Source organism: Torulaspora globosa, chromosome 7 (assembly GCF_014133895.1).
Source record: "Torulaspora globosa chromosome 7, complete sequence".
NCBI classification, from domain to species: Eukaryota; Fungi; Ascomycota; class Saccharomycetes; order Saccharomycetales; family Saccharomycetaceae; genus Torulaspora; species Torulaspora globosa.
The window spans coordinates 720,518-746,442 of NC_050733.1; the positions used below are offsets into that span (position 1 = coordinate 720,518).

At 48.2% G+C, this 25,925-nt stretch overlaps 14 protein-coding genes across 14 annotated transcripts; 8 read left to right on the forward strand and 6 right to left on the reverse strand.

Moving 5' to 3' along the window:
- Positions 1–439: 439 nt before the first annotated feature.
- Positions 440–2,806, forward strand: RSP5 (NEDD4 family E3 ubiquitin-protein ligase; the record flags this gene model as incomplete). Its single annotated transcript, XM_037285321.1, has 1 exon — positions 440–2,806. One exon carries the CDS (start codon positions 440–442, stop codon positions 2,804–2,806), a length of 2,367 nt encoding a protein of 788 aa, XP_037141217.1.
- A 434-nt stretch (positions 2,807–3,240) lies between these two features.
- Positions 3,241–4,734, forward strand: HG536_0G04060 (uncharacterized protein; the record flags this gene model as incomplete). Its single annotated transcript, XM_037285322.1, has 1 exon — positions 3,241–4,734. The coding sequence occupies one exon, from the start codon at positions 3,241–3,243 to the stop codon at positions 4,732–4,734; it is 1,494 nt and encodes a 497-aa protein (XP_037141218.1).
- A 716-nt stretch (positions 4,735–5,450) lies between these two features.
- Positions 5,451–7,715, reverse strand: MPT5 (Mpt5p; the record flags this gene model as incomplete). Its single annotated transcript, XM_037285323.1, has 1 exon — positions 5,451–7,715. One exon carries the CDS (start codon positions 7,713–7,715, stop codon positions 5,451–5,453), a length of 2,265 nt encoding a protein of 754 aa, XP_037141219.1.
- Positions 7,716–9,315: 1,600 nt separating this feature from the next.
- On the reverse strand, positions 9,316–10,101 carry NSA2 (rRNA-processing protein NSA2; the record flags this gene model as incomplete). The annotated part of the gene is made up of 1 exon (XM_037285324.1): positions 9,316–10,101. The coding sequence occupies one exon, from the start codon at positions 10,099–10,101 to the stop codon at positions 9,316–9,318; it is 786 nt and encodes a 261-aa protein (XP_037141220.1).
- A 235-nt stretch (positions 10,102–10,336) lies between these two features.
- LCP5 (small subunit rRNA maturation protein LCP5) lies at positions 10,337–11,392 on the forward strand (the record flags this gene model as incomplete). Its single annotated transcript, XM_037285325.1, has 1 exon — positions 10,337–11,392. The coding sequence occupies one exon, from the start codon at positions 10,337–10,339 to the stop codon at positions 11,390–11,392; it is 1,056 nt and encodes a 351-aa protein (XP_037141221.1).
- Positions 11,393–11,528: 136 nt separating this feature from the next.
- Positions 11,529–12,128, forward strand: VFA1 (Vfa1p; the record flags this gene model as incomplete). Its single annotated transcript, XM_037285326.1, has 1 exon — positions 11,529–12,128. One exon carries the CDS (start codon positions 11,529–11,531, stop codon positions 12,126–12,128), a length of 600 nt encoding a protein of 199 aa, XP_037141222.1.
- A 579-nt stretch (positions 12,129–12,707) lies between these two features.
- Positions 12,708–16,106, forward strand: SAK1 (serine/threonine protein kinase SAK1; the record flags this gene model as incomplete). The annotated part of the gene is made up of 1 exon (XM_037285327.1): positions 12,708–16,106. One exon carries the CDS (start codon positions 12,708–12,710, stop codon positions 16,104–16,106), a length of 3,399 nt encoding a protein of 1,132 aa, XP_037141223.1.
- A 401-nt stretch (positions 16,107–16,507) lies between these two features.
- CUZ1 (Cuz1p) lies at positions 16,508–17,266 on the forward strand (the record flags this gene model as incomplete). Its single annotated transcript, XM_037285328.1, has 1 exon — positions 16,508–17,266. The coding sequence occupies one exon, from the start codon at positions 16,508–16,510 to the stop codon at positions 17,264–17,266; it is 759 nt and encodes a 252-aa protein (XP_037141224.1).
- An 82-nt stretch (positions 17,267–17,348) lies between these two features.
- HG536_0G04130 (casein kinase I homolog) lies at positions 17,349–19,085 on the reverse strand (the record flags this gene model as incomplete). The annotated part of the gene is made up of 1 exon (XM_037285329.1): positions 17,349–19,085. One exon carries the CDS (start codon positions 19,083–19,085, stop codon positions 17,349–17,351), a length of 1,737 nt encoding a protein of 578 aa, XP_037141225.1.
- Positions 19,086–20,312: 1,227 nt separating this feature from the next.
- On the forward strand, positions 20,313–21,797 carry ARO9 (aromatic-amino-acid:2-oxoglutarate transaminase; the record flags this gene model as incomplete). Its single annotated transcript, XM_037285330.1, has 1 exon — positions 20,313–21,797. The coding sequence occupies one exon, from the start codon at positions 20,313–20,315 to the stop codon at positions 21,795–21,797; it is 1,485 nt and encodes a 494-aa protein (XP_037141226.1).
- Positions 21,798–21,927: 130 nt separating this feature from the next.
- Positions 21,928–22,317, forward strand: GIM3 (tubulin-binding prefolding complex subunit GIM3; the record flags this gene model as incomplete). The annotated part of the gene is made up of 1 exon (XM_037285331.1): positions 21,928–22,317. One exon carries the CDS (start codon positions 21,928–21,930, stop codon positions 22,315–22,317), a length of 390 nt encoding a protein of 129 aa, XP_037141227.1.
- A 39-nt stretch (positions 22,318–22,356) lies between these two features.
- HG536_0G04160 (uncharacterized protein) lies at positions 22,357–22,602 on the reverse strand (the record flags this gene model as incomplete). Its single annotated transcript, XM_037285332.1, has 1 exon — positions 22,357–22,602. The coding sequence occupies one exon, from the start codon at positions 22,600–22,602 to the stop codon at positions 22,357–22,359; it is 246 nt and encodes an 81-aa protein (XP_037141228.1).
- A 297-nt stretch (positions 22,603–22,899) lies between these two features.
- Positions 22,900–24,399, reverse strand: MEP2 (ammonium permease MEP2; the record flags this gene model as incomplete). The annotated part of the gene is made up of 1 exon (XM_037285333.1): positions 22,900–24,399. The coding sequence occupies one exon, from the start codon at positions 24,397–24,399 to the stop codon at positions 22,900–22,902; it is 1,500 nt and encodes a 499-aa protein (XP_037141229.1).
- A 445-nt stretch (positions 24,400–24,844) lies between these two features.
- On the reverse strand, positions 24,845–25,861 carry YGP1 (Ygp1p; the record flags this gene model as incomplete). The annotated part of the gene is made up of 1 exon (XM_037285334.1): positions 24,845–25,861. The coding sequence occupies one exon, from the start codon at positions 25,859–25,861 to the stop codon at positions 24,845–24,847; it is 1,017 nt and encodes a 338-aa protein (XP_037141230.1).
- Positions 25,862–25,925: the final 64 nt, after the last annotated feature.

Sequence of the window (25,925 nt, forward strand, 5' to 3'; positions counted from 1 at the left end):
CGACCCGCAGCAACTGCCATCCCTCCGTCACACCAAAAGCCCGCTATAAAGCATCCCGACACGGCTAACGCCCGTGAGCGCCGCAACCGCTGAGCTTCTAATAGTGATCTCTGAGAAAGATGGTCTCTAAATCATAAACAAACTGGTCCCTGGTGGAAGGCCGGGTAACTGAGGGAAAATTATGCTAGTGGCTATACAGAGGGGGGAAAAGAGAGCAAGACTGTCAACAACAGCTACCAATGCGACTGATTATGGCATAGTCTGGACTCATTGGCATTCTGAGAGGGCATTGGGAAATTTGGATTAGGCAGGGAACTTATCTAGGCAGGAGGAATAGTGACGGATTGTCCTTTTTTTGAGTGTAAAGACAAATAGGAGCTTGGACGGTTGTGAGAGTTTCGTTCGTTTGTTGCCGAGTTTTTGAGATTGTGAAGGTAGAATGGCTGGAATAGTGGTTAAACTGGTGGCGGCGGAGTCGTTGTACAAGAGAGACGTTTTCCGGTCACCCGATCCGTTTGCCGTATTGACAATTGACGGGTATCAGACCAAGTCGACTTCTGCAGCGAAAAAGACTTTGAATCCTTACTGGAATGAGAATTTTAAGTTTACTGACGTCAACGAGAATTCTATCTTGACGATTCAGGTGTTTGATCAGAAAAAATTCAAGAAGAAGGACCAGGGGTTTCTGGGGGTGATCAACATCAGAATAGGCGATGTGCTGGGTCACTTGGATGAAGACACGGCGGCTGGCACACGGCCTCCCGAGGAGACGATAACTCGGGAGTTGAAGAGGTCGAATGATGGCATGGCCGTGAGTGGAAGACTGATTGTCGTGCTGTCGAAAGAGGCCACGAGCTCTGGCGGCAGTTCTAACGAGACTCCTCAGGCGAACGGCGGGAGGTTGACCAGCTCATCTCGTTCCCAGTCGGGGTCCCACACGCCGAGACCCACCGCTGGATCAGTGGAGCACACTCTGCAGAGCGGCGCGAACGCGTCTGCGGAGGCTTCTTCCGGCACAAACGGCTCAGCTAGACAATACTCGTCGTTCGAAGATCAGTATGGGCGGTTGCCTCCTGGCTGGGAAAGAAGGACCGACAATTTCGGTCGCACCTACTATGTGGATCACAATACAAGGACAACGACGTGGAAACGCCCCACTCTGGATCAGAGCGAAGCAGAGCGTGGTAACCAGTTGAACGCAAACACTGAGGCGCAGAGAAGGCAGCACAGAGGCAGAACTTTACCAACTGGATCTAATGACAGCTCCTCTGTGACGGTGCAGACTGGATTTAGCCCGCAAACGCCGGCGGTCAACGGCTCGGCTGCTGCAGCCTTCGCGGCTACAGGCGCTACAACATCCGGTTTGGGTGAATTACCTTCTGGTTGGGAACAAAGATTCACGCCAGAGGGAAGAGCTTATTTCGTGGATCACAACACGAGAACGACTACCTGGGTGGACCCCAGAAGACAGCAGTTCATTCGTACTTACGGCCCAACCAACACTACGATACAGCAACAACCGGTTTCTCAATTGGGTCCCTTGCCTTCAGGTTGGGAGATGAGATTGACCAATACCGCTCGTGTCTATTTCGTTGATCATAACACAAAGACAACGACCTGGGATGATCCTAGGTTGCCATCATCATTGGATCAAAACGTGCCTCAATATAAGCGTGATTTCAGACGTAAAGTCATATACTTCAGATCTCAGCCCGCATTGAGAATTCTACCGGGTCAATGCCACATTAAGGTTCGTAGAAAGAATATCTTCGAAGATGCTTATCAAGAGATAATGAGGCAAACTCCGGAAGATCTCAAGAAAAGGTTAATGATTAAGTTTGACGGCGAAGAGGGCTTGGACTATGGTGGTGTTTCAAGAGAGTTTTTCTTCTTATTGTCGCATGAAATGTTCAATCCATTCTATTGTCTATTTGAGTACTCGGCTCATGATAATTACACGATACAGATAAATCCAAACAGTGGTATCAACCCCGAGCATCTAAACTATTTCAAGTTCATTGGTAGAGTCGTTGGTCTGGGTGTATTCCATAGAAGATTCTTGGATGCCTTTTTTGTTGGGGCTTTGTACAAGATGATGCTCCGTAAGAAAGTGGTGCTGCAGGATATGGAGGGCGTTGACGCCGAGGTTCACAACTCTTTGAAATGGATGCTGGAAAATAGTATAGACGGCATACTGGATTTGACATTCAGTGCAGATGACGAGAGATTTGGCGAGGTAGTCAACGTTGATCTAAAGCCGGACGGGAGAACCGCTGAAGTGACAGACGAGAACAAAAAAGAATACGTCGAGTTATTCACACAATGGAAGATAGTAGATAGAGTTCAGGAACAGTTCCGAGCCTTTATGGATGGATTCAACGAATTGATACCAGAAGATCTGGTCACGGTCTTCGACGAAAGGGAACTAGAACTCTTGATAGGTGGTATCGCTGAGATCGACGTCGAAGACTGGAAGAAGCATACAGATTACCGTGGTTACCAGGAATCGGATGAAGTCATCAAATGGTTCTGGAAATGTATCACAGAATGGGATAACGAACAAAGGGCACGTCTACTACAATTTACAACTGGTACTTCGCGTATTCCCGTCAATGGTTTCAAAGATCTGCAGGGTTCTGATGGCCCAAGAAGATTTACCATTGAAAAAGCGGGAGAGCAAGGACAATTACCGAAATCGCATACCTGCTTCAACAGGGTGGACTTGCCGCCATACGAAGATTACGACAGTCTGAAACAAAAACTTACATTGGCCGTGGAGGAAACGATAGGATTCGGTCAGGAATGAAAGTTGACGTTTGCGTTTCACTTTGTAGTTTATTAAACTATTAAAGATTCTTTTAAGATTATAGCGATACCATTTCGAATTAAACGCTAGCTCGCAACTGAAACAAATAGATGCCGTATGGGGAGGCAACTTTAGAGATGCGGCAAACTAGCAACTTGTCCAGGTTTTTTATCGGTTCAGCTCTTGTTAACCACCATCATCTCAAGTCGGGCAGAGAGATGATAAAGAGATAGCTTAGTGTACATAAGAATATAGATCAACTAGTGCTTGTGAAATTGATAAGCAGAAGGATATGATGAGGGCCTTGCTTTGGCTTACTACTGCCTGTTGATCTAGTGGATCAACAACGTCGACTCGGAGACTAAGAAGAAGACTTGTCAAATACACATATAAACTCTACAGGAGTGCTCATAAGCGAAGGATGGACCGCATAGATGCCACCAAAGCTGCCCGGTCTATATTTCGATGAAGTGAAAGGTCGCTATTTCCCTCTGAAAGCTAGTGTCGGTTCTGAGTATGGTGAGCGTGAGCAGAAGAAGAGGAAGATCAGACTGCAGAGAGAAGAACATGCCAGGCAGCTGAAAGACCAGCGGTGTCGTAACTATGAAAAGTACGCTTCTAGGCTGGTCGGTTCTGTTGACAAGCTTTTTGGTGGCTCTGATGGCTTCAGGTTTGCCAACGCACTGGAGATTGAGGCTACTTCAGTTGATAGTTGCGTCAAAAGCAACCTAGAACGTGAAATTTACGACCTTGGTATTCGATTACACAATATGAATGGCCCTGTGGTTTGCGAGCAAGTACGTCCAGACCGTCTGTTACTGGCGACTTCGACAACCGAGGGTGCTATCATAGGCGTTGAACAGCTCTTCAATGGTAACGGAGTGGTGATAAGCAACTACCTAAGTGGAAACTCTGAAATTTCGTGCTATGCATCGAACAACATCATCAGGTTCACCGGCAATAGCTTCGGGGAATTGGGTTTGTATTGCCACATGGCACAGGCAGTAACAACTCTTCACACATTCACACGAGTGAGAAGGCGTGGCGAAATAATCGTGGATACTCTACATCGAGAACTAGGAAGTTACGGAAATGTATACGACTCCGTCAACCTGGGAAGAACATTCATCGTGGCGGCCGGGTCCTCGTTGCAGGTTTGCAGCTGGAACGATAAATCTAATGATGGATGCAGGAAGTTCAGGTCTTTTCCGAATAAATCTGATATTCTGTGCCTTGCAGTCAAGAGCGGGGATCCAGGTGTGCTTTATGCTGGCACTCGAAACGGTTGGATATATGTCGTGCCTGTCGAACGTAATGGTACACTATCTCAAACAGCCATCAAGAGGTTTAAAGTGCAAGGAGCCCGTTCCATTATATCCATCAAAACTACTGACACCCAAGGCCTCATATTTGTTTCTGCTATATCAAACGACACGCACCAAGCTCTCTTGTTGTTGGATACAATGCTAGAGCCTGAAGAATGCACTTTGGCTACTTTCCGGACCTCTTTTTCAAATGTGACTAGAGATCAGGAGTTTTTCGAAGTGACGCACGATGGGCGGTTTCTCTTATATGGTTCAGCTACAGGTGGTAACGGTTCAGGTGATTTTGAAGTCTTTTCTTCTCATTTAGGTGATAACCTTGCCCATGAACGGAATGGCCGAGCTTTTACTTTCTTTCCATTGAACTCATTGAGAGATGGATACTTGAAGTATCCAGAGTTTTGTGCACTTCGAGACTTGCAATTGCGGAGTGCAATCTTCATCAACTGTAAGCGAAATCCTGGTGCTCTCAAATATGAGAGTGAGATGGATGAGACTTACAGCATTACCTGCCCAGAAGATTGGCGTGTATCGGCATTTTTGAGGTCTGAATCGAATGGAGAGTATTATGCAAGAGTTACTATGCTTCTCAAAAGAATTGTTTGACTGCCCGTTGTAACAGGTCAGCAAGGAACGGACCCGTTGCGGGTGCACAACGCTGCAAGCCCACACCAGCTGCATTTCGTGAGAATGCTTCGAAATTTCTCTTTTGTCAATCTGATCCGAACAAGTTGTGTGTTTTCTAAATCTTTTATTTATAATATTTAGACGTGACTTAGTGCAATTTAATTGATACAACTCCTCGATCATTTCTGTGCTCAATTGTGATTATCCATACGTCTTAGGAAAAACATAAGTATCCTTGTTGAAATAGAACGTTCCTCAACGGTTGTTGAAGCTAATAGTGTTCAAGGACGAAAATCTGGAAGAATGCAAGATATAAAAAGCGAATGAATTGAACGCATGCGCCCAGCTGTCTGATATAATGAGTAGATGGGTACCTGGAAAATGAATGTAAACCTTAGAAAAGCTCGAATAAAACGTGAAACCGAAAACAGGATGAAGGAATGAATCGTTTGAAAAATGAATAAAAAGCTGTAAACTTCATGACGTTTGCAAAGCGTGCAACATCAAGAATCTGAGCGTTAAGGACAAATGATTCATAGACCAGAGTATCCATATTGATAACCTTTTTTCTATAATAAACATAAAACAACGCCAAATGGAATGGCCTTAACCTTGATCTCCAGTCTCTTACTTGGATATGAAAGTTGTATATTATGCAGTTGTGGATGTAACAGGAAAGTCCCAGCTGAGAGAACTCAATGAAACCCAAAATGCTGCTTACTACCTTGCACATAATCACCTTGAACACCATCCATATATAATGGAGGAGTGAGATAGTTGGTCCCCATCAAATTAGGCTGTTGCTGGAAAGGTTGCGGCTGCATTGGGAAGGGGTTGCTGACAACTCTCTGCTGGGAAAAATTGGGTTCCCTTAGGCTTGATTGAGAACTTGTTGAATATGCAAAAGTGTTCATCATCGTTAAATCGTTACCAGTATTCTGAAATAAATTGGTGCTGCTACTGTTGCTGCTACTGCTGTCGTTTACGAAGCCCATGCTGACAATGGGCTGATGTTCGTTCTGCAGGTTCGGATTTGAATTTGGCTTTGGTAGCGGAGTGCCGACAAATGGTTGCTGCGGTGGGAAACCTTGAGTTAAGGACCCGTTCGGAACGTATGGCGACTGATAGCTTATTGAGCTCACAGAGTTCACTCCCACATGGTCGCAGAGAGTGTTCATGATATTTTGGTTTTGTTGTACTCCTTGCTGGGGGACTGCGAAAGGTAGCGATGCTGAGCTGCTGCTTCTCCTGTGATATACATTAGCGGGCAATGAAAAGTGGCGAGCATGCTGCTTCTGGCCTGCTCCAGAACCACTCTTGTTGTTCTTAAAGTGACCAAAATGGTTGCCGCCCTGGTTCCCATTGCTGTTGTGGTTATGCGTAGCTTTCTTGGGAGAAAGGTCGCCAAATTGGATCCCACTTAATTCCGCATACGACTTCACCTTCAATTTAATCTTCTTCGCATATGAAGTGGTCTTGATGCTGGGCAAAAACTCCTTTGTCATAACTACCAAGTTTCCAATCTTCGCAGTAAAATCATGACTGAACTTGGCCAACCTACTATTCCTAATAACAGGGTTACCTGGGTACTCCAATATCAAAGAGTAATTCTTGACATCTAGCAACGTCTGAAGAGCGTAATTGCCATAGTTGTCCCTGATCAATATATTCAAATTCAGCGTAAAAATATCGATTATTGTCAGCAAAATACGCATTGCCGCCGAGACGACGTCATCGTTCAAATCCCTCGCAACTTCGCTATCGCTCTTGGGCACGGTCACGACGATGGTGCGAAATAGCTTCTTGATGTACTTCTCAACAACGTTGGAGGAGAACTTTAGGCAAGATAACCGACAAAGTTCGCCGGATACCCTGTTGAAAATTTCAGCCAGTAAATAAAAATCCAATTCCTTGATATCTAGCAGAAACTGAATGATGTAATTACCGAATTGGTCGTTGATAAGACCCGGCAAGAATTGGACGATCTTAACCGATATTTTGAAAATCTGTTGCAAAGTGCAAACACTCAGCAATTTCTGCAGAACGCAGCAGCCGTGCTTGTGGGTAGAAACAGTAATGATATTATTTTGCTCAACGATGGCATCGATGATAAAGCTGAACTTCGAAGGTGGGAACTTGAAGATACACTTCTGGATCACATGGTTGCCGTTCAAGTCATTGATCAAGGTCACAACCTGATCCACCGTGGTGTGCTCCTGGGAAAAGCCCTTAATGATCAGATCGATCTGGTTTTCGTTATCAACAGTGTCTATGATCTTTTGGAGCGACCGGGTTCCGTACTGGTTGATAGAAATCTGAAAAACATTCGGATAGATCGACTGGATCAACGTAGTCTTCTGGTCAGCCGTGAGATACTCACAGAGCTTCTGGATGAGATAGTTCCCAAAAGAGTCCAGGATCAGCTCCAGAAAGTATGGCTTGATCTGATCGTACATCAAGTCACGGACAATATTGGACTCCGAGGGAGACTCCAGTTTCTTCTGGAGGAAGCGACAACCGAACTGATCCGTAGCCAGCTTGACGTAGTCCAGCTCACTCAGGGGCAGAGAAGTGATCTCTAGCATGGGGTTATTGTTCAAAAGCTGCTCATTGGAAGTGATCGAGACATTCCTCAACGAGGAAGCAGTCGTTGTAGTGTTCGAGTTGGTCGAGTTTGCATTGCAGTTCTCAAAGGCTATCTCAAACTCGTTAATCAAAGGCAGATTCGAGGACGCATTGTTTGCAGCAGTGGCGTTCGGCGAGAAATTCTTCGCCATTGCCAGAGGCGACTCGCTAGCGGACGACGACGAGATGAACTGGTTGAACTCGGACAGATCCAGCGATTGAGTCTTCTGGTGGTACTTCTTGTTGTTCATCTGACCTAGCGGTGGAGGTGTCACGGGCTCCACCAACGACTGTATCGAATTCACCGAGAGCTGCGGTTGATGATTATAAGACATCAGGGATGGATTAGAGTCTGAACCGGATGCAATTGAAGTCAGATCAGCGAATGAGTGGCTATTGTGAGAGGTGTTCTGCTAGTGTTAGTAAAGAATACAATGTTCGGTATCGGAGGATTCGATCGACAATGAGGCAATGTGATATGGCTTAAGCAGGATGTAGATTACGATACTCAAGCATACCATCAGAGGCTTGTGGACGTTTTACGATGGCTGATCTTGCAACTTGTCATTTTTCTCCCTCTGCTAGGCTCGGACATCCTCGGACAGATCGAAATTTCACGTTAGATGAACGAAAGGCTCGATGTCCCAACAGCTAGAGAGAAACGATTCTGAAGGCTTGATCTAACCCATCCTTGACCATCCATCTGCGCTCGAGTACTTGCCCGATTGGTTCACGATCTTGTGGAATCTCCATTAGCATTTCTTGTGTGAACTTTGTAAAAACATACCATAAGAAGCAGCCAGACGCAACTAGAAGAGTCACAGTTCCTTCGCGAAACTTGTCTGCTCGAATCGATCTGATTGATCTACCTCTTTCTGTTGCGACAAAGGATCAAAGAAAAGGTGAGTTCTTGACAAAACTGGTGTCCTTGTGGAAGAACGAAGAGTAGGCCCGACAGGAACAGAGAAATCGAAGGATTGATCCGATCTAATTGAAACCCTTCTTCTATGTTCTGCCCTTCTTTGAAGCTTCTATAGAAAAATCGAGACTTAACTGCAAGACCAAGTGGCAAGAAACTGGATGGTAACTTTTATAATTAGATCCTTCAAGGTTGACAGTAGCTGACACCCTCGCGACGGTCCCAAGGACCGTCCGATGCTGGAAGCGATAGTGTGCGGGAACGGTGCTCATTCAAGGTAAGAATGCCTAGGTGACGCTTCTCAACGGTTGAAACGTTACCCTATGCATTGCAACAACGATTGGGAGTTTCTTTTGCCTTCCGTGGACCATTGGACGCTAGGTGTCCAACGGCCTCAAACTAACTGGTTGCGGTAATGCTGCAAAGCGCGACGGCAAAGGTCGGTGAGGTTTTTACGAGGCCGAAGGCTAGTGAGGTGAAGCGACACACCACTGTCAACTATCAAGGCTTTGCCGATTAGGCTAGCTTCCAGGAGGCTCTTGGCAAACATCTGTCGAATGTGTGGGTTCGGCAAGATGGAGTTGAAATTTTCGCGTTATTTTCCCTGTTTGAGGAAATGCCCCTGGCAAGGTGGCGGACGAGCGTCTTTCCTAGCAGGCAATGTAAAATTAGACGGCTGAAAATTTGCAAGCGGGCGCAGTGGCCATCTTTGTGAAGCGAGCATTTAATATTGATCGAGAATTCTGATTGGACTTATTTTTGGCGCACCCCAGTCCCAGGGGAGATTGCTATGGTTGCATTTATCTTTGATCATTTGTAAGCTGATTTGCGGGCTATCTTGCTGGAATTCATCGTATCCCTGCGAAAGGCGTCTGAGAAACACCTTTTTTAACCTCGAAGGATTTAGTTGAAGTTCACACCCTTGCACCACAAACAAGAGATTTTTTCTTCTACCCGTAGCTTGCTCCATTTTACAGATCTAATATTATACAGTTGATGAATGAGGTTGCACTATTCTATACCAGCAGTACGGCATTGACACAGCCGTCTCTGTCAGGCTCGTTGGTCACCTGGGCGTATTTACCCCATACAACTTTACCTCCAGAGGTGACCATCCCGAGCTCGGAAACGTTGACTTCGATCACGGTACCCTTGGTCAGCACACCAAGCTGCGTATACATCGGCGACTGTGGATTCTTTTTGACCGCAAGAATCGGTAAGAAAACGGTTACCCCGAGTTCCGGGTGTGTGACGTTCGCCTTCTTCTGTCTCAGGGCAGAGGGCCTAATAATTCTCTCCATCTTCACTGGTCTTCTTGTGAAACCTTCGCCAACAAAGGTGTGCTTCGTGATCATTCTCTTCCATGACTTGGACTTCGACTTACCTGTCTTGACCACTTTGAACATCTCCTCTTCACTGATACCACGGACCTTGGGCAGCGGCACCGAAAACTTATCTGCTTTCTCCAATCTTTTCTGCTTGATCGACGACGAAATCGCCTTTGCGGTGTTACTTTGCTCTCTGTCCAACAGATATGTGGGCAATGCCTCACCAGACTCATCTAAAGGTTTCGAACCGCCCTTCACCTTCGATTGCTCATGAGCTCTTATCTTCTTCTTCATCGCAACCTTTTCAGCATATCTCTTTTTGGCGAACTGCTTCCCCTTCCATCCAGTCAGCTTCTGGGCACGTTCGGCTACCTTGTGGGCCTCTCTGGCCTCCTTCTTACGCTTACGTTCCTCATAATCCAGCCTACGACCATGCTGTTTGATGTGCTGCTCAATGTATTCGTTTTGAGGCATTCTGAAGGGCTAAAGCTGCTAAAGCTACTACTTCTGATGTCTGATGGTATATCTTGATGTGAACTCACCTTTGAAGCTCATCGCATCGGTCACTTTAAATTGAAAATTTTAAGCCGTCTATGGTGATCTGAAAATTTTCTAAGTAAGGCTTGAAGATGAGATGCGATGAGCTGAGATGAGATGAGTTTCAGCAAGAAGACGGCTGACGAGTTAGTGGCCTGGTGATCCGATCGGCATGTCAGAATTGGAATTGGCTCTGCAGAGTATCAAAGACTCGCTGCAAAGTACTTCCGAGGCGTTGGAAAAGGTGCAACAGCTGTATAATTCGCAAGATAATGATGCAGAGAATGGCAACGCAGGAAAGTTGAAACTGCGAATCCTTAAGGAGGGTCTCGCGACAGATAGGGTCTCGTTACTATCGCTGAAGAATTGCAGCATGCTCGCCTATATCAATTCCCTGCTGCTGGTTGTGGGAGGCAAGCTAGATACATCCTGTAAGGACCCTACAGTCAAAGAAGGGCGTCAGAGATCGATTCAGCATAGAGTTGTGTTGGAGCGTGGAGTGAAGCCGCTGGAGAAGAAACTTTCATATCAGTTGGATAAATTGACTCGAGCATATACCAGGATGGAGAAAGAATACGTAGAAGCAGAAAACAGAGCATTGGCTAAATCGCAAAGCAGCGTGGATCAGGAATCAAACGATGATGACTCCAGTGATGAGGAACTTTCATACAGGCCTAACGTCTCGAGTAGTCTTGCGGCAGGAACAAAAACAAAGAAACCAGCAGAACCTGTCGAGGAGGAGGAGGAAGCTAGTGCCGAGGGAGCTGTGTATAAGCCACCCAAGATTAGTGCTGTTTTGCCGCCGCAGCAGCTGCATCAATTCGAGGACAAGTTCAATGCTCGCGACCACAGGGACAGGAGTGGGAGGTCACGGATGCAAGCTATGGAGGAGTACATTAGAGAATCTTCCGATCAACCTAGCTGGGAGTCCTCTATCGGTGCCAACATCGTCACGCATGGCAGAGGTGGCATCAAGTCGCTGAGAGACACCGAGAAGGAGCGTGACATCGCTAGATATGAAGAGGCCAACTTTGCCAGACTGAACCATGGTACAAGCAAAGCGGACAAGAGGAAACAAAAGCAAAGAGAGAGGCAGAACCAGGCCAACGTGATAGGTGGTGAAGATTTCGGCATATTCAATTCAAAGAGAAGGATGGAGGACAGCACTTCACGGAGGAATGCCAAGAGGTCGCGTAGTGCGTGGGACAGAGCTAAGAAGAAGCTATAAGTAGCGAGTAGTAAGTATTGTTTCTATCATTTTATAGAGGGGCATCGTGTTTTTATATTTAGTACGTAAAACTTGCGAAACCTACTTCTCGAAGAGACCTCCAAGAGCAGTACAACAAAAATCTAAAGAATAGTCGATGATAAATGAGTACGTGGCTCGTAAGGTAGCCACAAAGGATACGCAGCCATGTCTGATATGTAGCAAGCCTACTGTCACGGTCTTGTACAATGCCTCCGGGCCCGATTGGCTGTACACATGCGACATCCATCTCCATGACAACCCTCAGTTTGCCATTCCAATTCATAGCATGGAATACCAAGAGGCAGTGGAGAAGCTCAAAACGCTCAAACTTCAGGCTGGCCAAGCAGCTGCTGCAAAAGGTTCCAAGTCCTGGGACGGATGGGTATCGCATATATTCACCAAGAAACCCGCGAAAGAAGAAGATAATAGCAAGAGTGACAGCTCCAACGAGAGCCAAGAGGCTGAACAACCAGAAGATGTCCAAAAGAAGTACAATCAGCAAATTGATCTGGTCGCAAACCTTCAGAAGAAGACCCGCAAATACCAACTAAGCGACATCACCTTCAGCAGTCGGATCGAGAGGCGCAATAACCGGCAGAGAATGGCAGAGCGGAGGAAAAAAGAGCAAGAACTATATGCGAATACAGACCCTAATGAGCTGGCCAGTCAGTTCACATTTCCCAGCGTTCCGAACAACCCGGTCACCAGAGGCTGACTAACAAGAGCCCTCAAGATCACTGCACCAAGCTACTACTACCGCACCAGCCAATGACCTTCATTTATCTTTGCGATTGACCATGATGAGTTTCGGCCCGCTTGTGAACCAACTCTCGGCCAGACACGCCCAAGGCCGCCTTTCGGACAGTCCAAAAAGCCATAGACAGCTAGGCAAGACGCTCAAGGACGTGGAACAGAGGTCTGAAAGCTACTAGAGTCGACAGATCAGAGGCCAAAGACCTATATTCTTCATTATATATAGGCTTGCACTATAGTTACCCGCACACAGCGTATGGTGAACAGATTGTCGCCCCTTCGGTTTCATGACTCAATCAATGGACAACTGGCGTCTGTACTATTGAGGACTCAGTCGAAAGATTAAGCGTCGCAATTGCCAGCGGATACTGATATTTGACCATCCCGTTTTGATATCAAGCTGGAATTTAGTGTGAAAAATTGGTGTCCTGTGAGTTCTCTTTGGAGCGACACCAAACAGTCAGAATCGTTTTTGGTGAGTACGAAAATCCATTGCGTGAAAGTGACTGTCGCCAATCTTTGTACTCGCTTCTGAGGAGTTATGGATTTGCCAGTTGGTTCTATGGAGGAAGTAGATGTACCAGCGGATCTTTCCGTGGAGCTACGTTCGAGTGCAGAAGATCTGTATGTGCCGCTGGTGAAAAATAAGAATCACGGCACCAAGGTGGGCGTAACGAGCTTGCAAGCGTCCAGCGATTGTTTGTCCGGGTCTTCGTCGATCGAGTCTCTAAATATGTTGGTGGAAAAACAGAGGAAACGACGATTGAATCATCCGCAACATCAGCAGTTTATTGGAGAGCGACTGAGGCCGCAGGAGACTGTTAAAGAAACGAGCGAAATCTACCTGAAGTATGATCCGATCTCTAGGAGGAAGGTTCTGAATACGTACGAGATAATAGGGGAGTTGGGACACGGACAGCATGGAAAAGTCAAATTAGCAAGAGATTTGCTTACGAAGCAGTTGGTAGCAATAAAGATTGTTGATAGACATGAGAAGCGCGAACGGAAACTTTTCAGATTCAGGAAAAGCGGGTCACAAGCACATTCAGATAAGATCAAGCGGGAGATTGCTATAATGAAAAAATGTCAATACAAGCATGTTGTAAAGCTGCGTGAAGTGCTCGATGATTCAAAGTCAAGGAAAATATACCTCGTCCTGGAGTATTGTGGCAAGGGAGAGGTGAAATGGTGTCCAGGCGACCGGATGGAGACGGAAGCGAGAGGTCCGCCGCTGCTGAGTTTTCAGAGGACAAGAGAAATACTTCGAGGTGTGGTCTTAGGGCTAGAATACTTGCATTTTCAGGGCGTAATTCACAGAGATATCAAACCTGCCAATCTTTTAATCTCCGATGATGACACAGTCAAGATATCTGATTTTGGCGTCTCACTTGCCGCTACCGGTGGGGACGATGAAGATGGTTTAGACTCAGTCGACGAAGTTGAGTTAGCTAAAACTGCTGGAACGCCCGCGTTTTTTGCTCCGGAAATATGTTTGGGCAATGAAGCGTTCGAAAGGTTTCAGCTGAAAAGACAGGATCTGTTTAAGGGTTCAAGTATTTCATTTATGATTGACATCTGGGCGTTAGGCGTAACTTTGTATTGTCTTTTATTCGGAATGCTTCCTTTCATATCCAGTTACGAGCTCGAGCTCTTCGAAAAGATCGTTAATGATCCAGTTAAGTATCCATCGTATGCCGAAGTCAGAGCAAATAACGTTTCAGAGGTCTCAGGTGAGGAAGAGTACAAGGCAGCGATAGATTTATTGGACGCGCTACTTCAGAAGAATCCAATGAAGCGAATTACTATAACCCAAATCAAAAAACATCCATTCACTTGCTGGGATTTCAATCATATTACTAGCACAGAGGATGATTACATCGACTCCAAATTAAGAGAAATAAAAGAATTTCAGACAGATAAACAGGAGCAGTTCAAGCAAATCTCAATCTCAAGACAGGAGCTGAATAATGCAGTACTTGGCGTTGGCAAAAAGATGATCGAACCGATGCTGAAAAAAGCCCTTAACGGCCGGGATGGTGCCCGCTCAAAATCGGCTTTATCCGAAGGCCAAAAAAAGAACCAAGAAGATTACAGTGATTCTAGTTATATCCTCAGCGAGGGTTCTGTAATGAGCAATTTGGGCAATCTTACTGATCCGCAGATTGACAAGTTACGTGAAAACAACTCCTTTGCAATAAATGGCATTCATGGAAGATGCAGCACCTTGCCAACTCTCAAACCAAGATACAGCATCAATAATGATAATGATAACGACAATAATGGTAATGATAATGAACCTAATGATAAAGATAGTGATAAAAATAACATTGAAACTGGACAACTTTCGAAATCCGAATTCGAACGAGAACTTCAGAAATTCGACGACAAACATGATCCCAAATCCATGGTGGATTTGCCAATCAATTCAAGTTTTGCTTCGTTGGATAGTTTGTACATTGACAGTTTCGCTTTGAGCAAACACGGGAAAGACAGTGATGCTGACCATCCTGATGTGAAAACGCCATCTATTCATGTCAGACCTCCCCAACTAGGTGCTTTGCGTAACTCAAGCTATGTTGGAAGAAATAATAGAGGCTACCCCGGGGTTTTGAGAAATCCATCGTCTCAACTGAACCTCTTGAGCTCCAGCACTAGAAGCGACAGAGTACCACACACTAGACCTCAGGCGATCTCAGATCGAAGAAAAGTTGCTAATAGACAATGGGTTACCAATGATACCAGCTGCTTGCAATCGAGTCCTCATCCTGAGCAAAGAAGACCTAGGGGAAATGATGATGATCATTTCACTGCGACAGCCATAGAATGTAAACCAGCAACACCCAATCCATGGGAGGCCAGAGGAGATAAGGAATCACACAGCTTTAGGATAAAAACGGGAAACTTTTTCAGCAGCTTCGACGGTCAGGATGAGCGGACAAGCACTTCCTCAGACTCATCTACAAGCGAACCTTCGACTTATTCTTCATGTTCTGACGGTGAATCGGATGGTAGTAACGCCGAATCATTGCCATTCGAATTCGCCTTGGATTCTGCAAATGCTAGTGTGTTGTCCTTGAGAGATGTTGGGGGCTTTGAAACAGTGAGACCGTTCATGCATTCACAGCCTGCGACCCATCGACCGGCGTGCGAAAAGCTGGGCAAAAGCGATTCTGGAAATTCAGGAGCAGACAGCAGCGAGCACAGCGATAGCAGCGACGAACTTGTACTCAGCGTCGGTCCTTCCGGGTTCCAGCGCCGGCAGGGTTCGGCGCAGAGCAGTAATAACAGCTCTAGGAAAAGCACCCTGCCCTATTTGTATCCAAGTAGTGATGCGACTGTAACGCTCAAGGGCGACAGTACGTGGACCATGTCGAACGCGAGCGCCCCAACTATTCTAAGTCAGCAATCCCAGCGGACGCTAAACATGTGTACCGGGCCTGAAGTCCAAACTCTCGACATACCAGCTCACCTCTCGCGGCCGCTGAACAATCTGAGCGCGGGCAATATCGCCCCGTCGACAAGCGATCACAGCGGTTCACCCTCCTCTGGGGTTATGCAGTTCACCAGCACTCCTAGCAGCAGTGGCTCCTTGCTCCTATCCCGAGCATCTGCCAAGCCCACCACGCAGGCCTGTAACGTTGACGGAGTTTTAAGCAAGGTTACACCTCAAGAGCATCCACAGGACAGTTCGAGGGACTTATTGAAGACGGTTCTGATCACCGCAGCGGGTTCAAACAGAAGAAAGTCTGTCCCATGTATTGCCATGCCTGAGAATGCCGATGGCGAGCGGCTGATTAAGAGCTCACATGATGGCAACGTACCGGAGGAACATCTACAGAAACGATTCCCCAGATGTGCTGTGCGACACAGAAGTGATGCCTGCCCGTCAAGATCGCAGTCAATCTCTCTGGGGACCTTGAGCAAGAAACATACAAAGTGACGCGTGCAGCGTTCACGTATGTATCAGCGAATAGATTCTATATAGCACCATTAGTCATAGCCCGCCATTGTATTCACCATGCCCATGACTCGGAGCAGAACGTAAGAAGGCCTAGCCTTCCATGCCATCAGCTCGCAGGTGAGTTGGATGGTTGGAAGAACCTTGTAGAATCAATTAGAATTATCATACGATACACCGGTGGGCTTAGTCTTGCGGCTCGAGGTTAGAGACTTTCGACGCTTACTAACCACACGCAGATAGAACCGAATGCTCTAAGGTGGCAAATGGAGGTTATTGCCACGGTCCCACCTAAAGCAGTGTCTCAAGGACTATATAAGGACAAGTCGAACTGATCTGACCACTGGACGCTATTACGCCACAAGAGATATAAACCACAAACCATGACCGCTGCTGTTGAGAAAGAGACTGGCATGCTAGATGCTGGCTCACATTGCAGTTTCTGCCGACAACTGGATTTTCTACCATTTCATTGCAAGTATTGCGAGGGCAACTTCTGTGCTAGCCATCGGTCCAAAGAGTCTCATCATTGCAGATGGCTAATCGAGAACGAACAGAAGGCCCAACCCGTCCAGACCAAGGTAGTAGATAACGATGGCAAGTACTTTCAAAGCCTGCTACCAGAGAAAGGCTATATCAGAGTACGGCAAGTTGACAGCAGCAAGAAGGAAAGCTCCAGCGTACGACCCAAGGGAAGCAAAAGTGCATTAGATAAACTGGCTAAATTCTTCAAGAAGAGGGATAGTATCAATAAAAGTAAACCCAAGAGCTCGAAACCGAACGCCTTCATCGAATTGGCCAAGTTGAAGAAAAACGCGATGGGCGATGACAAGATACCTGTTTCTAACAGAGTATACGTTTACTGCTACAAGATCGATGATAAGGAAAATGATTCGGCAGCACACGAGATATACATCAACAAGATCTGGCCGCTCGGCAGGGCTTTAGATTCGATTGCACAACGATTAAACGTGTCAAACCATAACGTTGATCTCAACGTCACATCTCGTGAAAAACTGTATCTGTACAAGAGGGATGAAAAGAAGGGCGATTTGCAGTTGCTTGAACTATCAAGTAGAGTAGCTGCTGAAATCCGGGATCTTGACACCCTATACTTAGTTCGTGGTGACGACACGATATGACGAATGCGGCGCATAACGTAGAGTAATAAGTACATTGAATAAGTTCGACACTTTTACAATTCATTTAAAAAAGTCTATTCTATCAGCAACAGCCCAGTTTACGGAAGAAACCTTTGGCACTCTCAGCGGAACCTTGATCTCCACCATTCTTGGATCCATCATGTTGTAATGGATTCGTTGTTGGTTGCTCTTGATATTGATATTTATTGGTCACCACCTGTGGAGACGAACGGTAATTGTTTGGACCGCGATTATTTTGATATGAATTTGGTCCCTGTTGATTGTTTTTCAGTTTCTGTTGCTGCTGCTGTTGAGCATACTTTTGCTGAGTTTGCTGTTGATATGCTTCATATGATGTTGGATCTAAATTGTTAGCAAATTGATTCTGGCCTGGACGGTAATGATCCGACATTTCCTGCTGTTGAGCATGTTGCAATTGGTTAGAAGGTATTTGATTTCTTTGATTCAATTGTTGTTGAAGTTGTGCTTGCTGAACTTGTTGTTGTTGCTGCTGTTGTTGTTGTGTTTGCTGCTGTTGTGCTAATTGTGGCTGCTGTTGACTTATCTGGTTCGTTTGGTGATGATTGTTAGCAGAGAACTTACTTCTATGTTTCCTTGATTTCTCATTTGGCGGATTTGGATGACCGTAACCATGTAGATTGGGTTTCTTGTTAATGGCCAAATCCCAACCACGACCGCCATTTAACTTCATCCAATCGTATTCGCCGTCCGCCGTTTGACCCAAGTCGTCCAACACGGATAACAACAACCTACGATAACCTTCGTAATCTGGCGTCTCTTCAAAGGAGAGATTTCTAACGATTTCCAAATAGCGACCAAATTGTATGGGTAAACCTTGTGATAAATCGTAAACATTTGTCGATCTCTTCTTTTCACCAATTTTCTCATACTTCTGCTTATTGTTGGGGGCTTTCAAACCTTGCCATGGCAATTGACCTCTTAAAAAGTAGAAAAATACATGACCCATCGCCTCCATATCATCTCTGCGGGACTGCTCTCTCCCGAGATGTGTATTAATGGACATATATCTGGCCGTGCCACTCAAAGATTTCTTCTCTCTGTATGGGATGTGTTGCTTCGTCTTTGGATCACGGTACTGTTTAGCCATGCCGAAGTCGATCAAGTGAACCTTGTTTTCATCGGGCTGACCGGGTCTTCCGATCAGGAAATTATCCGGCTTGATATCACGATAGATCAAATCATGGGTATGCAAGTCCTCGATCAAAGTGATCATTTGCACCGCCACCTGAACCACGGTCTTGACCGAGAACCTGCGACCGCACCAATCGAACAAGTCCTCCAATGATGGCCCCAACAGATCGATCACCAGAATGTTATGCAGACCTTCTTGACCAAAATAGTAAGCCTGTGGTACCCCGGGCGTGCCCGAAAGAATCTTATAAGTCCTATACTCGTCCTTCAACTGCGGAGCTTCGGTCTTTCTGGGCTCAAACTTGATCGCCACAGCCAGCCCATTGATCATATTCGTACCCTCAAACAGCACTCCAAAGGACCCTTCACCGATCTTCTTACCGATCCGATAATGCAATCCCACAATAGTAGAGTCGTCACGTGCCCCAAACCCATTGACTCCGCCTGCCTGATGCGCAACATGGTTGTTAACCGCCACGATGTTCGAAGTAATCGGCACATTTGTGTTGTTGTTGCTGTTGCCAGCACTCCCGACAGGCGTATTCCCGCCGGTCGCGAACCGACCCATCCCGGAATTGGCCAAATTGTTGACCGCCAACGCACTATTTGCTGCAGCAATCGCCTGCGAACCCTGAACCTGCGCCATGAAAAATCTATCCTTCTTCTTCGACACCGCAAACACTACCAGATCTGTCGAGAAATACAATGACAGGTAGAAACAAAAAAATAACGGATAGATGAACGAATCGATAATTCTGCTTACCAACTCCGTCTTGCCTGGTCACTTGGCACAATGTCCATATAAGATCCACCGCTCCTGCTCTCAATCACTCCAAATACCCGCTATTGAACCCGTCAGTCCTTGTTTATTTGTGTGATTCTGCTCCAATTCGACTCGCTCTTTGTATCAGAAAGGGTTCCCAGCCACAAAAATTTTTCGCTCGATTGCGGGTGTTACCCGGACAGCACAAACAAGCGAACGGCGCTACCATGCAAACGTAAAGCAGTATACCGATCTTCCAGCCCTCTGGACGTCGGTCTGCTGGTCGCTGATCAGTCTTGACTCTTTATATGAACCTGCACATCAAAGTATCTATAGATCTGCTAACTACTACAGCCCCTCCTCGTCGCTCGAGTCCTCGAAGAGCGACTCGTCGATCTCGCCGTCCTTGAGCCAGAACTTGTCCACAAGCTCCTCCAGCTTCAGCCGCCTGTCGAGCAGCAGTCGCTGCTGCTCCTGCTGCTCCTGCTGGTATCTCGACATCCATCGCTCGTTCAGATAGTTGTTGAACTGCGAGTATATTCTTGCGTCCCGCAGAACGTCTCTGCTGGGCTCGGAGCCCAGCAGCGACTGGGCATCCTCCGCCTGCTCCTGCTCCTGCTGTGGCTCGCACCGCGTCTCTTCGTAGTACATAGCCGGCACAGGCCGGTTCACGGGCGAGTTGAACTGGAAAACAAGGTTGCTGTCCTCGGTACCCACGGTTCCTACGGTCGCCATCGTTCGCCTCCCATTGAAGCTACCCACGTCCTGCTCCCACCACCTTCCCGTATATATACCTCCTCCAGCAAGCCCCAGATCGCTAGCGTGTCTCTTAATTAAATGATCCAGCAACGTGGGACGGCTAACAAACCGGACCACACACACACGTGGGATCGCTAGGGTGTGCAACCGCAGGTGCTCGGACGAGCGATCGGCGACGAAACCGGGGCAACCGTCGCTGGAGGGTCCTGGTTTTATACTTCAGGTTCGGTTGTTTCGGTCCGGTATCTGGGCGTGTCGGTTAGGAGCGGAGCTGTGTGAAGTAAGACATATATAAAGAGCTGATGGAGAGGAGGTCCTGGGACGTTGAGTTTGGACTGGAGGAGTGCCAGGATGGACTACGACAGGTTGAAGGAGAGATATTCGAAATTTCTGTCCAAACGAGATGAACGACGGGAGTTGGTGTCGTTTTGGGACGGCGATTTGCCAAGTAAGGATCTAATCTGTTTGGAGGCCGGGATGCCCAACGAGAAATTGTTCCCAATTAAAGCCATCGATTTACATTTGGTCGATCAGCCGTTTGATGACGGGGATGGCGACAAGGTGTCGATAACACGGTATGAACAGCCTGCTGAGATGCCGATTGCCAGGGCGTTCCAGTACTCGGAGGTCAGGGGCATGCTGCCGATGGTCAGTTTCTGCAAGAGAATCGTGGAAATGACTAACCGGCCGGTTTACGATAATTGGGACGTTTTATTGTCGAACGGGTCGAGCGACTCGATGTTTAAGGTGTTCGAAACGTTGTGCGACGAGTCGAGCACGGTGCTGATGGAGGAGTTTACCTTCTCGCCCGTAGTTTCGAACGTCACGTCTACAGGCGCCAGTTGCGTTCCGCTGAAGATGCATCTCACGACGGACCCGCGGGACCAGGGGATTGATGTCGAGTACATGGAGCAGCTTCTGGACAATTGGCACGAGCTCGAGGAGTACAAGCGGCTGAACAAGCCCAAGTTGCTCTACACTATAGTCACGGGCCAGAACCCGACGGGGATGACGCTTTCGATGCAGAAAAGACAGCAGATCTACCGATTGGCGCAGAAACACGATTTGATCATTGTAGAGGACGATCCCTACGGATATCTCACCTTCCCACCGTACGATCCGGAGAACCCGATGAAGAACGTCTACACAGACACCGAAAACCCGATGTCCATCGACGAGTATCTGCAGAAACGGCTGATCAAGTCTTTTCTGACGCTGGACACGGACGCCAGGGTGATTCGTCTGGAGACCTTCTCCAAGATGTATGCGCCGGGGCTGCGTCTCAGCTTCATCGTGGCGAACAAGTTCATCATCGACAGGCTGCTGAATCTCTCGGAGATCACCACGAGGGCTCCAAGCGGTGCGTCGCAGGCAATAGTGTACGCGACGGTCAAGGCAATGGCGGCCCGCGAGACAGCGTACCAAGACGAACAAGACCGGATGTTCTACGGCTGGATCAGGTGGGCCATGAAGCTCGCCGGAACCTACACACACCGTCGAAACGTTGCATTCAAGGCTCTGTACGAGACCGATGCGTACAAGAGCCATCTTTTCTCCGTGCTCGAGCCCTCCGCCGGCATGTTCATCAACGTCAAGATCAACTGGCCACACGCGCCCCCCGATGACATGAGGCGCTCGCTGGACCAGCTGGATACGGTCTTGGTCAAGAACGGCGTCAAGGTTGTCCTCGGGTACAAGCTTGCGGTCGACCAGAGCTTCTCCATCGACTCAAGTGGGTTTCTCAGATTCACGGTCGCGTACGCAAGCCATGACGAGCAACTGATCGAGGGCTGCCACCGGATCGGCAACGGCATCCAGGAATTCCTGGGCTATTGAGGGCCGTTGGCTTTATACAGTGTGTAGCTTTGTTCTGTAGTTGAAAAAAGTGCTTCGCTCTAGGCATATTGAACAGAACTACCACTGGTCGCTTGAGACACAGTCAGAGCACTAAGAGCATCCAGCCGCAATGGAACTACTGCCACAGGGCAAGAAGAATAACGTCAATGTCACCTTCGAGGACCAGCAGCAGATAAACAAGTTTTCCAAGCTTATAATGCGGAAGGACAACTTGGAGAAGGAGCTATCGCAGCAGAGACAGGAAAAGGATTACCTCGACGACGTTTCCCTGGAGCTAGAGCTTGTCGACGAGGACGAGCTGGTCCCCTACAAGATTGGCGCCATTTTCGTGCATTTGAAGCAAAGCGAAGTGGTGGAACAGCTAGAACGAGATGCAGAGATAGTCGACGGCGTCATTGAGTCGCTAGAGGCGCAGCAGACGGAGCTCGACGAAGACATAAGAGTGCTGAAGAGCTCGCTGTATGGCAAGTTCGGCGATAATATCAATCTAGAACGTTAAACTCCGGTATCCATGTTAAATAACTATAAAAGAACTTTCCTAAGAATGCTCGCCCTTCTCGAGGCTCTCATCGTGCGATCTGAACGAGTGCACCTCGGAATCGCGTTCTAGATGCACCCTGTAGCCAAATGTGTTCTCAATCTCGAGCAATTTCTGCTTCAGGCGTGGCAGAAGCTCATCGGAGGCATCCATGGTGAATCCCTTGATCAGACTGTACTCGTGGGTAATCTTGGCCCCCATATTGTACACGACGGACTTGATGTCGTCGAGGATCGCTGATGACATCAACGCATCATCCTGGTCGAGTGTCAGGATGTATGATTGAACCGAACCTGGTAGAGGTTAGTATACGACTACGTAACGCTTTCTGCCGTGGAACTCACATACTTGCCTGCGTGATCGAGGCTAGGCTGAAGAATAACCACAGAATCGAGAGTCTCATGGTCCATATAATGCTGTGGTAGTGGTATCCCGGCCGGATCCCTCAATGCCCTTTCTTATATAGCAAGGTTGCTAGTCCGTGCGGAAGCATCTAAGATAGTAAGACGTATTAAGATTAAGTATATTCATATCTAGTGTAGATTATGCGGTAGCCTTTTCAGCAGGAGCCATCTCGTTCGAATCGCTCACGCTTGATGGCTCTTGTGGTTCTGTAGAACCGACGATCTTATCGTCGATATGCTCTTGACCAGGGTCGATAGCCGACACCCGCGACCTTATGGGCTCTGGAATGTATGGGGTCTCCTCGCTGTAGGTGAACTCACCGATCTGTGCCTCGTCAGTACCCAATTCCTCTTCGTCTGCCCTCAATCTGAGTCTCAGGAATGGAATTCTGTCCATGATCAGCAGCAGACAGGCGGTGACGGTGACGGTCCAGGCGATGGTAGAGCACATGGCGGCCAATTGGTAGCCAACCTGCTTCCAATGGTGGTTGATCCAGCCGCCTGCGATGGGCACAGCTTCTGCGCCAGCAGTGGCATTCACGTAGTCCGCAGCAAAGATACCAGTGAACACGCTGCCAATGGCACCGCCGACACCGTGCAGCGCCCAAACGTCCATACCATCGTCGATGTGCAGCAAGTTCTTCAGGTCGCTAGCAAAGTTGCAGCCAGTAGCGGTCACAATGCCGATCACCACGGAAGACCAGATAGGAACAAACCCAGCCGCTGGTGTGATACCGACCAGGCCGGCGATGATGCCTGAACACAGCCCGACCGTGGTCCACTTGCCGCCGGATCTGAAGTAGTCGATGAACATCCAGGTCAAGCCACCGCACGCGGCGGCAAGATTGGTGTTCATAGCGGAATACCAGGCTCTGATGGAAGCGTTGCCGGCAGAGCCCGGGTTGAAGAACTGCCAGCCAAACCACAGGAACACGGTCCCGAGCACCACGGAAGTGACCGAGTGCGGCTTGTATTTTGGCATGCCCTTCTTGGCGACAGGATCGTTCCTCTTACCCAGGATCAGCGCATAGATCAAAGCACCGTGGCCGGAGCAAATGTGCACCGGACCGCCGCCGGCGTAGTCGAGCGCTCCCAGCAACGCCAGCCAGCCCTGCGAGTTCCACGTCCAGCACGCAATAGGACTGTACACGATCGTCATCCACAGGAACAGAAAGATCATCATCGGGAACAACCGAGCCCTCTCACACGCACCACCCAACATCAACGCCCCTGTGACGCCCGCAAACATGCCCTGGAACACGGCAAATAGGATATCGGGAACACTCGACACCGACGAAGGCGCTCCAAGCACCTTCATGAACCCAAAGTTCTGCAAAGTGCCAATGAACCCGTGGCCCTTAACACTGTGCGAGAACGCCAACGAATAACCCCAGAAAAACCACTGGAAGATCACCACCGAGGCCGCCATCATCGAAGCCCAAAGCAGCGACAACGCATGCTTCTTCCTCGACATCCCGCTGTACAGCAGCCCGATGCCCGGTATCATAATCCACACACCAGCCGCAGAAACCCCGAGCCACGCCATATCAGCAGAATTAAATTGCGTGTTCATATCAGTGGTCAACGAATTACCACCGGTACCCACCCCAGTCGGGGTCCCCGTCAAGTTCAAAGACATCTCTACTTGCTCCAGTGTTCAACTGACCAGTGGATCCCTTGAAACAGGAAACAAGACCCTGTCTATCACACTCGATTACACACCTTATATACAAATCTCAAGCTACGAGACCACTAGCAATCTACTCTCTTATCAATTAAGCTGACGCTGACTCTTCTGATAGCGATTTACTGATAAGAGATTAGCGATGCCCTCACAGAACAGGAAAAAATTTCGCCAAGCGCAGCAGGGCCAATCAGATCGGCAGACTCACAGATAGTAGAATTGCAGATCTTTGTATTACACATCTTTCTTTATGGCTACATAGATTAACTCGAACAATACGAATGGTCAGAGAGTATACCGACGAACTAGCTTGGGAGACGGCTCCGAGACGCTCTTTAGCTCCGGAGTGAGAAACATTGAAGGGTATCAGTTGAAAAAATTGAGTTGCAAGACCGCCGCACTATGGGAACAGCTGATCCACGCTGGCAGGCGACGAAACGTTGTTTGCCGCAGCGATCGAGACCAGCACCTGGGACTTGATAGGCGACAGATAGCCAGCAGCGATCGCATCGGATGGAACGTCGTCACCTGCGACGAATGGGATTCCGCTCGAGACACCGGCAAAGACGACGGGCAGCTGGGTGCTGGAGAGGGTCGAGGTGCTCGAGTTGCTAACGAAGTCGGGGACCGCGACGACCAGGCCGTTGATCGAGCCGGCCAATCTGTTGACAATGCTCTGCGAGAAGTTGCCGTCGAAGATGATGGGGACCACGGGAGAGTTGTTCGAGACGTTGGTGGTGGTGAAGTTCGAGTAGGTGACGCGGATCGGAGACGTGGTGTCGATGAGCAGTGGCAGAGAGGGCTCCATGAACCAGTTGACCTGCGTCTCGTGGAGTAGCCCGACGGGGACGCCCGCAGCGCCGCGCTCTGCGGGCGCAAACACTCCGCTGTAGATGAGACCGGATTTCTTGTCGACGGTGAGCGCGCCGCGGAACTGCGAGCCGAAGTCCTTGGCAACGGGGATGCCCGAGGCGGGGTCCTCGGTGACGACAACGGTCTTGTTGGTGTCGAAGACGACCGCGGAGAAGAAGCCGAGCGCCTCGATGGAGGGCTTGTTGGCCACGATAACGACGCCGGAGAAGGTGTCGTCCTGCAGCGTCTGGTTGACGGAGGAAGCCACGTTGTAGAGCTGCGTGATGTTCAGGGCGGAGGAGGCGTTGAAGAGCGTCTGCCACTCCACGTTGGGGAACTGCGATGTGTTCGAGAGCGGCACAGAGCCGCCCGTGATGAACACTTTGAGCTTGGTGCCAATGGCGCCGGCGGCACCGCCGGAGACGTTGGAGTGGTTGCTTCTGTTCCACACGGTGGTACCGTTGGTGGTCACGTTCAGCGGTCCGTGTCTGAACTTTTCGTAGACTGGAGAGGAAAGCACTGTAGAACAGGCGGCCATGACGGCAGCCACAATCGATAGCTTCATGGTGTTTACACGTTTGCTTGTTTTCAATTGTTCGAAACCATCATAGTTCTCGCACACTGCCACG